The 13,816-nt window shown below is 39.2% G+C and overlaps 1 protein-coding gene across 1 annotated transcript in view; it reads left to right on the forward strand.

Annotated features, from left to right (window-relative positions):
- The window catches only part of LOC140924172 (uncharacterized), a 21,042-nt gene extending 7,456 nt beyond the window's left edge, over window positions 1–13,586 (forward strand). Inside the window, exons 7-17 of the mRNA XM_073374199.1 lie at window positions 1–425; window positions 1,648–1,928; window positions 3,136–3,260; window positions 4,639–4,681; window positions 5,308–5,559; window positions 6,289–6,402; window positions 7,629–7,865; window positions 8,886–9,009; window positions 9,926–9,971; window positions 10,611–10,769; window positions 11,678–13,586. The exon at window positions 1–425 is cut by the window's left edge and continues 327 nt beyond it. Coding sequence (XP_073230300.1) covers window positions 1–425; window positions 1,648–1,928; window positions 3,136–3,260; window positions 4,639–4,681; window positions 5,308–5,559; window positions 6,289–6,402; window positions 7,629–7,865; window positions 8,886–9,009; window positions 9,926–9,971; window positions 10,611–10,769; window positions 11,678–11,689 — 1,818 coding nt within the window. The 3' untranslated portion in view covers window positions 11,690–13,586. The remainder of the gene's footprint in view (window positions 426–1,647; window positions 1,929–3,135; window positions 3,261–4,638; window positions 4,682–5,307; window positions 5,560–6,288; window positions 6,403–7,628; window positions 7,866–8,885; window positions 9,010–9,925; window positions 9,972–10,610; window positions 10,770–11,677) is intronic.
- Window positions 13,587–13,816: the final 230 nt, after the last annotated feature.

Genomic DNA, 13,816 nt, shown 5'->3' on the forward strand with positions numbered 1-13,816 from the left:
CGTGGGAGAAGGCAATATCAGGGGAGAAATTGGGGTGATGAAGTAGAAGAGGGTGATGAGGAAGTGCAAGAACGAAATGAAAGAAATCGTAGAAATAGAAGGGGGTATGATAATAGGGGAAAAGAATATGAAGATGATAGAAAGCAAGGTTACGACAGAAACAGGACTAATGACGGGAGAAGGCATGAGCGTGCCAGAAGAAGGGAAGATAACGACAGGAGAAATGATTATGGAAGAGGAGAGGATAGGAGGTCAAGGGATAGAAATAATGAGGAAAGAAATGATGAAAGATATAGCAGTGATCCAAGTAGACGATTTGGTGAGGGAAAGAGAAGCGACTGGCAAGACAGAAGACAGGGTAAAGAAGAGAGAGGAGACCAGAACAGGAGAGGTACTGGAGGATTTGGCAGTCCTGGGAATGAAAGGTATGTTCATTATAAACAAATAGAACCATTGTTATTAAGGAGTTAACAGTATGTGGAACTCTTATAACCCAGTATTTAAATTATTATTTAAACAGTATTTAAATTTCTTTTTTAAAAATAAGAGGACTGTCATCAAGATTTCAAGTAGCTGACTATATGCAATTAGAAGGCAGGGAATAGGATAATTGCATGATGATGATATTTGACCACAATTACCAGAATTCATTTGGTTTTGCTTTGTTATTTAAAGTTGTCAATCCCGCTGAGGATTAAAGAACAATAATTTGCACAAGAGAACAACAAACTCAAGGATTCTGGTAGTTGTAGTAAAATGACGTCACCGTGCATTATTGTCCTATTGAACAGCTAGAAAGTTTTTTTGGTTCTATTTTCTTTTTGCTTCCTCTGAGAGTAGCCGGGGTTATGGATATGGTAGCTGGGGTAATCCCCGGTCTCCAGCTCTTAGTGACTTCCCTGTTATAATACTATTCTCCCTAGCATACGTGCTTACATGCCCACAAAAGTCACTTTAAGTAAAACACAGCATGGTTTTCGACTAGACAGTCAAGCAAGTATAGTGTACCCTGAGTGTAAAAGTTCTGAAATCCTTTCACATGTAAGCCAGGCTTTCACTTAAAAGAGGCAAGGACAAGCCCAAGAATAATAGTGCTTATTTCACTGTGAAAACAGACCCAATCAATTTTTTTCATTTTGGGGGGCCTACATGTACTAAAACTTCTTGCCTCGGTGTTATGTGTGCAAAAATGGACTGAATCACAAGTCTGAGGCACTGTATTAAGCTTGGCCTATAAAATCACCTGTTCCTGGATTGCATTCTGACCGTTTTGGCATAAAACAAGATGGAGGTGTTGCGCATGTGTTGCATGGCTTTCAGAATGTATCACAAGAAGTACCCAGGGAACAGTGTGGCAAATTTGCATGTTGATGCTCTTGAATAAGGAATCCACACTCACAAAGGATGGTAAAATTTAGTCCACTTGCAATAATTTTATGTTCCTATAATTTTATTTTAACTGTGACGGAATTACTGTAGTTTAGTTGGTAGAGTGCTCACTTGACTGTGGAGCTGTTCGATTCCCAGCGCCAGTCCAATACTCAGGGTCTTAATATAACTAGGAGATGAAGGTAATCTTTTCACACTTTAAGTAGCTAGACCTTTGCTTAGCATGGATGACTGATGATTATTGTTATTCTTGTAAAGAAATGACACAAGGGATTTAAGAGCAAGAAGAGGCCAAAAGGACGACAATCAGGGCAGAGGTGAGGACCCTTCCCCTTCAAATGAGATTCAAACAAAATCTTCACCCAGCAGTACAACCCACAGTTATAGTAAACTCAGGGGGAGGGGAAGGGGCAGAGGCCAGGTTCAGGAGCTCAAGAAGCCAAGGAAGAATGCCGCAGATTTTACTCGGGAGCGAGAAGAAGCTCGGAAAAGGGAAGCACAGGAGAAGAAGAAACAGGACGAAGAGGGGCACTTTGAGGGTGAGTGGAATGTTTCCATTAGCATTTCTTTTCTTTTGACTAAATTATTATGACGTACTGTAAACTGTTGCTTATAAGTCCCAGGGCTTATAAATTTATTGTGGGGCTTATATCCCAGGTAGCTTGTAACTGGAATAGAAAATTGAAACAAGTTTCTGTTATAGCAGTGCAGAGCAAAATAGTATGTTCTTCATTCATTGTTTTTTTAAGCTTCAAAACTAAGCATTTGTACATTATGGTTGCATTCCCGGATTTTTTCAGAGAAAATAAAAACAAGGGTTATTATTGTTCCCAGGAAAAATTTCTTTTCAGAAGAAAAGGAAACAAACTAGAAAAAACTTGAAATTTTAAGTGCAGAGACTGGGGAAAAGTTAATTTTTGCTGTTTAAAATGTTATAATCTTGATTAACTTGTTCTTTGTTTTTATACTTTGTTTACCATTTCAGTAGGGATAGCACCCTCTTAAAACATTATGATAATAGAAAAGCCTCTGTATGACATGAAGCATTATCGGAACATTTTAGTGTCTTTTTTGGGGCTGACTGAGCATTTTTACTGGGGAAAAAGAAGCATTCAGGTGGAGCATTTTAGTGGGGAAACAAAAGCATAATGTACAAAATCCTTTTCAAAACATCATAACAAATCAAATTTATTTCAATACAAGCTTGCGAAGAGCTTATATCCAGTGGCGCTTATAACTTGGGGTGGAGCTCATAAGTTGGGGGGCTGCATTTTCCCCTATAAAGTACTTGATGACCACTCCATAAAGGTGACAACAATAGAAGAACTCTTGTTGGGAGGCGCAAAAGGTGGCTCTGGTCACTTGATGGAGGTGGCTGTTTGACAGAATGTGGCCACTTAATGGAGGTTCAACTGTATTCCAAAACTGTGACCATTCAATCAGATGACTATTTCATTATGCGTAAACAAAAATTTTAAGCTTTACCTCAGCAACTTTATGTGGTGCTGAAGCTGTTATTTATTTTGTTGATTATTGCTGTTGCTGTCTTGTTTATTATAAACAATTACTGGATGAAGTTTTTGTGATATCCCGAATTATCAAAGTCGAGGTACCAGTAAGTGTTATCAGCTGAGCTGAAGGTTAATCTTTAGGTTGCACTTATATCAAAAATTATCAATAGGCTCTTAGCCAATGAGAAGGCAGATAGTGAGTACAGTGTATAATAATTTCCAATATTCTTTGTAGATGCTGAAGAGGCTGATGGAGAAGTAGTAGAAGAAGAAGAATACAGTGAAGATGAGCAGAATGAAGACTTGGCACAGCAGGAGGAGCAGCAAGAGGAAACAGAAGAATATCATATGGCAGAGGAGGTGAAACTTTACATTAGTTTCTTTCTAAGCCATTCAGTTATTTCTCCATCCATACATGTATGTCTCCACCCATTTGTCTGTCCGTCGGTCCTTCCGTCTGTCCATCCATCATCTGTCCTATCCATCCCTTCCCATCCATCCATTCAGCCATACCTAACACCCCATTAATGTGTTTAATTGTCTGTACAACCATCTCTCCATCATCTACCTCTCAAGGCTGTGCTCTAAGAGGAAATTAATGTAGGGAACCATTAAGCCCTGAGCTTTTGAAATCAAGTGTGCCCAACATTATACATTACATTTGGTGTAAAACCTAAGGGTTTGTGATTGCCCATAGGCAAATGTTAGCCACCAGAGCTCACATTATGTCTCAGGACATGATAATCATCTAGCCTGCATAGCAGATGCTTGACAGTAATATGCAAGAAAGAACAGGATATGCACAGAGACACACAAGGGGAGAGGGAGCGCCTGCTCGATTAGCCCACGAGTGCCTCTCTTCTCATGTGCCTCGTAATTTAATATTGAAAAACTAAGACAAGCCGTCCCTATTTTTGGCACTAAATTATGGAATTAGATACCAGGTAGAATGAGAGACATTATGTCAAAAACAATCATTTAAACAAAATTAATAATTATTAATCAGTGTGCTCTTTGAAATAATTATTAAAAGACAAAGATGATTACCTTGATGCAACCATGATAACACAAGAAATAAAATCGCGAAATCCTAAACCTTAGCTTCTTCACAACTGGCAGTAAACAGATTTGTCTTTCTAGCTCTTGACATTTTTGTAAATATTCTTTCTTTTCTTTCCTCTTTGCCTTTTACATAATATAATTATTATCAGGTGATATCTGTTTGTAATAGCATTAATTTTGCATGCCACGACTATCATAATTTTTGGCCAACCATGTGTTAGGAAATTGTAAGCAATATTATTAAGATAATTAAATGTTTAGTCTTGTCTTGTCTCTCACACATCCTGTTCTTTCTTGCGGCCATTACTTCTGTCCAAGCCCCTGTCTTGCAGGCTACTAGCCATCCTACTCCTTTGCTTTACTTGCTTGCATCACCCTTTCACTTTTGGAGTAAGAAGTTCAATCAAAACTTAAAAATTAATTAAATGTATTTAAAAACTCATGCATCAAAATAATACCTCACAAAAGTACCTCTGAAGTGATTTCGTTAATTCTTAAAACTGGTTACACCATGGAATTTAGTCCCTGACTCATAACTGACTAGCTGATAAAAAACATTTTATCAGTTACAATTTTATCTTCCATTTACCAGTTCATAATTTAATACATGTATGTATGCTACCACAGTATTTATGGTCATGCTACAGTGTATGCTGCGTTATTTTTTCTATTATAGGTAATTGAAGAAGAGACATCTGTTGGAGAATCTGTGCAGGCTGGTTAGTTGAATTTTTTAAAAAAAAAAAACAATCATACTCTTAGTCTCAAGGTCTTCTTTTTAAGCTTATGATTTGTTAATGAAGCCAAAACCATTTACATTGGATTGCACGCATTTTAGGCATCCTACAAATGAACAGTTACAATAGTTAGATATTTGCAGGAGGAAAAATCGATCATAGTTTGCTCCCTTTCAAATGATATTAATGAAATTATAGAAAACGTTCTGGGTGTGTTTTTATGATAAACAATGTGGGAAACGTTAACAACAAGAAAATAATACTAGAGAAACAGAAACTACAGGCAAGTACTTCTTACTTTTCTCAAGACATTTTTATTTTTTCAGTGTATTTCCAATTTCCAATTGAGTGCTTATAACATTTAACTATGCAGAAGAAGCAAGCTTGTTAAATCGTTTTTAAAATGGCCCATAATTAATAATGCCTGTTTGTGGTTATGACATAGGCTGCATAGATAATTCTGAAACCTGTTATGTCAAATTTGAATGATTTTAGTTATATTTCTATAAGATTAATAATTATTGCTGAAGGTAAAAAAGATTCATGTTTGTGTGTTTATTCATTCCTTTACTTTTTCACTCACAAAAAGTTACTTCACTGTCTTTCAGCTGAAAAGCAGAAAAAGTCTTCTAAAAAGCCAGAAAGTAAAAAATCAAAACAAGTTTCCCCCAAAAAGGAAGCTGGTATGCCAGGTGTACCAAGTCCAGGGCCATTGCAAAGTGTGCCTACAACTAAACCCAAACGTTATTCTTCACAACGACAGCAGCGCACGACACAACAGATGCCGGTTTCCATGCAACAAGCAATGATGTCACAAATGGGGGCCGTCTACCCTGATCAAGCTTATTTTGAGCAACTAGGTGAGTTTCTTCTTTATACAGTTTTAACTCCCTTTAACGACTACTCAAACTTGGAAGACTTAGTAGTCACTTATGGGAGGTGGTCATTAACAAGAGTTGGGGGTTTTTTACAAGAGGAGGCCCAGACACATCTACTTCATGGAAGATAATTTATTGCATACAATTTCCAAGTTGTAATATGTCTAGTACCATGTTGTCGCTAAAAGTTATTCTTATACTCTATGTAGCATAGTAAATACAGCTGACATAGAGATCAGACAAAGTGTCAAGTTGTTGCTTGCAAGAAGTTAAAAACAATGGAAAGTTACTAAACCGTTAGCCCTGAAACATTGTCGCAGTTCCTTACAAGAGGTGGTTGTTTACAGGATGTACGTTCCAACTATTAAGTTTTGAGTGGGAAATTTTGGTGTTTTTGATAAGTGGTCACTTACTGGGAGGTTGTCGCACATGAAGGTTTGACTGTTATCAGAAATTTTGCACTTTGTAGAGATGAAACAACAAAATTATTTTATTTTGAAAAAAAAAAACTAAATAAGTAAATGAGGGATTGTTATGACATCTTTTAAAACTCCCTTATCTTTAGCAAAGCTCAGACTACTGTGACCTTCAGGCTTGTAAACTGAATCAAAACTTTGCCCTTAGGATAAGCCAGGTTTCGTATTTTTATCTTGCACTTTAAAGGCAAAGACTGATAATTAACACTTGTTGTTTCCATTTTCTTCTTCACAGCCTATCAAGGTTTGTATGTTCCAGCAGGGACCCCTCCGGCACAGCCTGTCGGTGTCCATGTTCTGCAGGAACAACCAGATGTCATGCTGAGACAGGACATGGCTGTTACACCTGGTAAGGACCCACAAGGAACCTGATCCCATGGCCTGTTTCTTGAAAGTACCATCACTTTACAGGCACAAGTCTCTTTCTAACGCCAAAATCCAAAGAATTTTAGTGCAGCTTCTCAGTCCCTATCAAAGTTATTTTGTTTTGCTAACTGAAAGTTGTATTGCATTACGTACAAAACAACTTTCTGGACCTGGTAATATTATTTCCAAGACCTTTGAATATGGACCCCAGAGGAGAATCACTTCAAAACAGTTATTTTTGTTTCTAACAAGTAGAAAGGGAGACTCTAAATTTGCATTCTGTGTTTTCACTCACATGGCCAGCATCTATGCAAATTTATTGGAACAAAAGAAAGGTTTACATAAGAAAGGAGTTCAACTCCCACAGGACTGGTTTGGGACACAAATTTTCTGCCATGATGTCACGTGAAAACACACAATTGAGCATGCTTTGGGGAATTTTCCAATACAGACATCCTTTTGGCACAATACTTGATACCATGTTGTCTTCATATGAGAACAACTTTTCCCTCTTCCACTCAATGTTGTTATGGTCTTAAATTCATGTGTGACGCAAAGCAACATGAAAAGATAAGATTGGGGGAAATGACCATTTTTCATTTTAGTCATGCGACAGGAAATGCAGTCAAAACCTATTAATACTGACACTGAGGGGGCCACAGAAAGTGTCCATATTAATGAGGTGTCCATATTAAGTGGGTTGAATTTAGAGAAAATGTAGGGGCTTTCTTTCCCGAGGGACAAAGCAAACTGTTCATCATAATGAGGTGTCTGTATTAACCCTTCAAGTCCCAATAGTGACCAACATCAAGTTTCTCCTAACGATATCCATACATTGTCATTAGGTGAGATTATGAGAATTAAAAAAATGATCACCTAAGAAAAAATACTTTGATCTTTAATCAAATTCTCTCAACTCATTCTTTAAGGAAATGTATAGAGAACAGCTTGGAGAATTTGTATGTGGATATTGGGGCTTAAAGGGTTAAGTGGGTGTCCAATATGCAGGGTTTGACTGTAATAGAAATTTTTCAATGTCTCAACTAGTTCTGTACATGGTTGTGCCATTAGTATCCTCTGACACAGATTGTGTGACATAACCCTAAGAGCATCTGCATGGGAGGCTAAAAGTTACCAAACAACTTTCATGGGGAATTTAATTTCATTGCCTGTGATAAGGCCAAAACTGACCTCTGTATAATCTTATAGGAGACCGGCCTGAAATGGCTGCCGGGATGCCAATGGCTAACCCCAGTCCGCAACCAATGGGAGCTCTTCAGCATGAGACCATGATGCAACAACAACTAGCAGCAGCAGCAGCAGCTGTGGCAGCTCAACAGAGTGTCGCCCCTGAGAGTGTGGCTGCCCCCAGAGTTCCACAACCTGCTTTGAACCCTCAACAACAGCAAGTTTTAGCAGCACATTTACAAATGCAGGCTCAACAAGGTTTGTACAGTGTTATGTGTTATTAACCAAGGTTGGTTACCATTTACAAATTTAAAGTTTCTGGAAAATGCAGTTAGAAAGTAAATAGAACACTACTTTTTAGGTCGTTCCATGGGAAAATTTCCAGGAGCAATGGAATGTGTGAAAAGGTAGTCCTTTTTTTTTCCAGATGTAATGCACCGAACGGAAATTTATGTTCTTTCTCCTCAAAGCATATTTGATACCATTTTCAGGCCTTCATGGCCATTTTCAGATAAATGGAACTGATCTGTACAAATGGTAGACAGGATTCCAGGATGAAATTTATCAGTCCTGAATTTTGCTTACCATTCGCCCAAACCGAGAACTGACAGGTTTGCCCATGTAATTTGGAAAACAACCCGAGTGAAGTTAAGGTGGCCGGATTCTGGCCAAGTTCTTTCTTGCATATTTATGGACTGAGATGAAGTAAATAGAAGGGCAATAATTGATTAATAATTAAGTTTTAAATATATTATTATTAAAACACAAATAAGAACAAGGCCAATATCAAGTTATCTTGCCAGACAAGCTTGCCAATATGGGATGTATTATACGATCAAAAAGGTAACTTTTTTGTGGACCAATTCAGGTAATGCTGAGCAGGTGCCAGTGGTGGATCCAGGGGAGGGGCCCAGGGGACCCGCCCCCCACCTTATTTTTAGACCAAAATGAGGCCCAAAGGACCCAAAAAATTTTAATGAGACCCCCCCCCCCTTATCACAGAGTATGGATAACCGCCCCCCTCCTTATCTGAAGGTCTGGATCCATTACTGGGTACAATGGGTCCATCTTGCCTGCTCAGGTAGCCAATCACAACACAATATTCGCTTCATCTTGCTCACTCGTCATTTCAGCCATGTAATAATAATGCTGACGTATGTCAGTGAGACACTACTGTAACCAAGTGAAAGTTTCTTAAACTTCGTCACCAACAAATGAGTTTGGGGAGAAGTGAGAGACCCAAAAGCTACTGGTTAAATTATTATTTTTTTTCTTTAGGTATACAAGCTGCTCAGCTAGGCCCAGTCCCCCAGCCCAACATGGTGACATCAGCTGGTTATGTTCCCAATTACACTGGGGTCCAGTCCTTTGCAGGCCAGCCGATGATGTACAATAATTCACAGTGAGTCAATTGCTAACAACTAGGTGTAGTCCCCTCGCTTGTGCATTTAGTACCTTTCTTTCAACGTAACGGTCTATAGAGAACAGAACTAAGATGATAAGGGACGGACCATTTTTTTTTGATCGGGGGGAGGGGGTTGGAAAATGTTGACATAAATTGTTTGCAGAGGCTGTTAACACTGAAATAAATTGTATGCAAGAAAAAAGTGTTTGCAGGAAGATGGAAACTCAATGAAAAAATTGTTTGCAGCAGCACCCGCGTATAAAAAATAATATTTGCATGTGACAATTTTCCAACCCTCCCCTCCTGGCCCCCGTCAAAATGGTCCGTCCCTGATGCTATGCACAGCCAAACACTACACTCTAAGCTTAGATCTTTTAATAAAATCACATGTGCTTACATGTGAGCAAACATAATAAATTATATGCGTGCCGTGACCCAACTAGCCCCTTGAAATCACAACGCGCAGGCAGGTGGCCCAAAAACGCGATAAAACAAGAACTTGCTAAGCTTCCTTGTAGGTCTCTTAACTCGTTCAAAATTTTTAGGTCTTGGACCATTCCAGGAAATTAGAGCTGAAACTAAGCTATGATTATGACATTTAAAGACACTCATTAAACGTGAATTTCTTTGTATTTTCCTCATGAAAATTCAAACTGTGTAATTTTATCGTAGTTGAACTATTGTGGTTGTGCTACGTGTGTTCATTTGAGATAATGTGACTGCGCAATGCAGTGGTTATGTCAACCCACAAATGACCTGCGAATCACTAGAGTTCTCATTAGCTCAGTGGTTAGAGCATCTGACTAGTGTCTGGAAGGTCGTGGGTCAAATTCCCAGCTGGAGCTCAGAATGTTTTGTGTGTTCTTCTCTCTACTCATATCATTCAAGTTATTGGTTGTGCTTTTCCTTTCAGATTTCCAATGATGAATGTGGGGATGAATCCTTTCTTGGGTCAACAGGTGAGTTACATCAACAATTTATCTTCTGCTTTATGTGTAGTATATTTTTGAGTAGTATCATAGGTAAACTGTATCATGTGGAGCAAATCTTTTACCTGGTTTGGTAACATTGTAGCACTAGCCATGCAAGCAGAATTTTGTTTCAAACAGTAGTCTATTTCTTTCATGTTCTTTGTGAAATTTAGGAGCCTTGTAACATTTGAGTCTGGATGAATTCTTATCGTCATACCATTTAAATGAAACTTAGTTGTACCTTATCCGTAGTGGTCTTTTTTTAAAGTGTCATGCAAAATGAAATTCGAGGTTTAATTCGTTTTTGAGTACCCTTGGTTCCGTAGTAGGCTACAGTTGTTTTTATGTCAATGTCCTAAAAATTAACCCTAAGTAATGACCCTAGCGAATCACAGTACACTTGGAATTCAAATGGACCAATCAGGTGTAACCGTTACGTAGCCGCTGCTAAGCGCGGGAAAACACGCGTAAGCAGGTCATATGATCTTCTGATTGGTGGAGAGAGCGACGCGACGTGTTTCAGCTAATCACAAGCGTAGCAATGCAAAACCAAAGCAGTTACAAAATTGCTCTCTTCACTTAGTTAAAAATCGCATTGTACTAACAGTGACGTATTTTTGTGCCTAGATGTATGGTATGCCCATGCAAGGGGGAGGTACATTTTATCCGCCGCCAGCCGCACTGATACAACAACAACAGCAACCCCAACAGTCGCAGGCTGAATCATCGCAACAACCACATACAAGACGGCGGCCAACGGCAGCGATACCCATCAAACCACCGCAGGTGGGTGTTGATTGAATATATAGTTCCTGGCCGCTATCCAGTGACCAGAGAGCCTGAGGGCCCTGGGTACGAAAGTGTGGTACGCCACAAGTTCTCTAAGCCTCCAACGAAGAAAGGATAAGTTTCGCTCCCGGAGCTTTCAGGCTTATGGCCATTGGCCGGTCGCCAGGAAATTCTTAGCACATGTAAAAAATATAAATATTTTATTGGTTCATTAAGTGTCACTACCAGTGAATAGATGTTCGTACAGCCTTTCATATGTTAAGTTTGAATTTATTACTAGAAGTCAATTCATCGTGCTTGTGCCTCAAAAGTCAATTTGTCACTAGGTTTACCACCTGTAACTGCCCATGTAGATCCCCTTCCATTATGCCACTTATGACATCATCAGTTTTCTAGCTGCCGAATGCTATGACATGCTTAGGTCCACTGCTCATTGAGGCTGTGTATTTTTGAATTTTTCCGCTGTCCAGTTGATTATTTCCATTGCATCGGAGGCTCAAGTTTTTATATTGTTGTTGGTGTGTAAACGTCTTTGCAGGAGTAGCCTGCGAGCAAGCTCTCCTTTTGGGGAGTCGCGAGAAGTCACGCGAGCACCGCACGCGAAAGAAGACACGCGTGCGAGGGATGGAGAAAGCGCCTTTTCCTCCGCCCATCACGGCTTCGCAGCTCGCTCGCAGACTATTGCAATAGTTTCAATTTTCAACTTAATTGTTAGTATTTGACAGGAGCTTCACCTTAGGTTCGCCTAATCTCTCAATTGCAATGTTTTTGTTTTCCCACTTTGCAAGACTAAAGAACACTAAAATAATAACAACGTGTCATACCTAATGTACATATTATCAAGGGAATTATGGAATCAAGGCCCATTACTTTTGTTCTTAATTTTGTCAATTTTTTTTATATAGGAAAGGACGTGAATGGAATTTTCTGCATCCCCCAATGGAAGAACAGAGAACAGCTTGCCCAGATGCATGCTGGAAAAGGGAGGGAATCAGGTGACCAACTCAGGTCGAGGTCAAAGAAATGAACACTCCACAGAATGCGGGCTAAAACAGGAACGTTGTCTGCCAATTGAGCAAAATCTGGACAACTTTGCTAATTAAGTTAAAAGAATTTTTTGTTCTTTTATCATTTGTTCCAGCTGCGTTTTAGCTATTTTACATTCCTAAGAGCCTTGAGAATCGAAAGAGAACTGAGGGAAGGTAGTTGTTACTTTTTTCTAAAGCGCAAACAATACAGTCGCTAAAAGAGTTTTCAAATGAACAATGCTGCTGTTAATACTGTGCCTTCAAACTCCAGCAGAAAGTTAGATCTTGGAATTCTTAAATTCTTGTTTGTGCATTATTATAAGAGTTTCTTTTTTACCTCACTTGCAAACACGTGAAAATAATTTTCACAGTTGGTTTCGATTTCGACTACTGTGCTTTCTGACTGGCTTAGAAAACTCGCGTCACGTTCTCGACCAGTCAGAAGGGAAATGAAAGTCACTCATACCGTAAAATTCCGAAAATAAGCCCCTCCACATATAAGCCCCTCCACATATAAGCCCCTCCAAATATAAGACCCCCAAACCGGTAACGCAAAAAACTCTCCGTTAAATCGCTCCTCCAATTATAAGCCCCCCGGGGGCTTGTACTTGGAAAATTGCCCTCAAATACAAAGTAAAACAGAGCAACAACGGTAAATTTACTTCCAACTATAAGGCTAGCCCAATCGATTTTGAAACTCAAATTTCCCTCCGTAGATAAGCCCCTCGGAATATAAGCCCCTTAAAAAAGAAGCCCCTCAAAAAAGGCCTTTGAAAAATATAAGCCCCGGGGCTTATTTTTGGAATTTTACGCTTAGTACCAGTTTTATGTCGCCTTGGATACTGATTGGTCCTTCTTACATGCACGAGTTCTGATTGGCCAGAGTTACGCGCGAGTAATGGTAAGGAAAAACGAAGGTGGTGGAACGACTTAACGTGCCCGTTCTCAAGACTGTACAGTACTTGATACACATCTTTGCTTTAAAACACTCTAAGAACAATTTTATCCTTTGAATCGCAAATGCGTGTATATGTTCGTTGTGTACGTAGTGCAGCTATTTTCATGATGAACCAACGGTGACACTTTCACGGTGGATGGTTTATTTTTTATGCAGATTTTCAATAAGCGAAGGTTGTCAGTAATATATGGAATAAGGTTACTCTACCGTACATTTTATTTGTGCTTTAAGTTCTCGACGTTGGTTTTTTTCTGATGTTTAGCTTTTTTATAATGTATCTCTGTTAGAACCAGCCTATCAAATCAGATGTATATGACGTAATGAACCAATCAAAACTCAAGGAAGTAAGATGCAATTGATGATATTTAAAGCGCGGGAAAATGAGCGTCTGTCAAGCCGCTTCTCTTATTACGTCATGTCAGGTTTGCTCTTTATTGGTGTAAAAACGGTAGTAAGTTTTTACACCTGACCGATCATAGGTCCTAATGATTTTCTTTGTTTACTGTAACCTGCTCAGCAAGTGCTTGCATTCGAGTTTTTACGCGAAAGTTGAAGCGGAGCAAGTAGGAAGAGGAAGAAGGGAGGGGAGGGCAGGGGAAAAGAGGAAATCTTTCCCTCTTACTCTCGTCCCAACTTTCTTGAGGAATTTGTGCGGAAACGCTTGCTACGAATGCTATGTCTGCTATGATGACTTTTCTTACGTTTGAGTTCTCTTTGTTTTAGTAATCCGCTTTTATGGAAAGAAACACTCGTTCTAACACTTATTCGACTCTCCTGTGGTTTTTGTTAATCTATAAACGACATTATGTGTAGGTAAACATTAAAAAGTAGTCATCCAAGTGGTGATTTTGTTTTCAGTAGTGATTATGACAATACCCCCCACACACTAGCCTGCGTTGCATGTTCCCAAACGGGTAGAGAGAGGGGGAAGGGAGAAAAGTGCCCCACCCCTTTCGACGCTTGCAACGCTGGCTAACACACACCGATAGATTTCTTGGTTTGATCGGAGCTAACAAGTGTGTTGACTAGCACCAATGATTCAGATTGGTAAAGGTGGA

The sequence above is a fragment of the Porites lutea genome, chromosome 14 (genome assembly GCF_958299795.1).
Source record: "Porites lutea chromosome 14, jaPorLute2.1, whole genome shotgun sequence".
NCBI classification, from domain to species: domain Eukaryota; kingdom Metazoa; phylum Cnidaria; class Anthozoa; order Scleractinia; family Poritidae; genus Porites; species Porites lutea.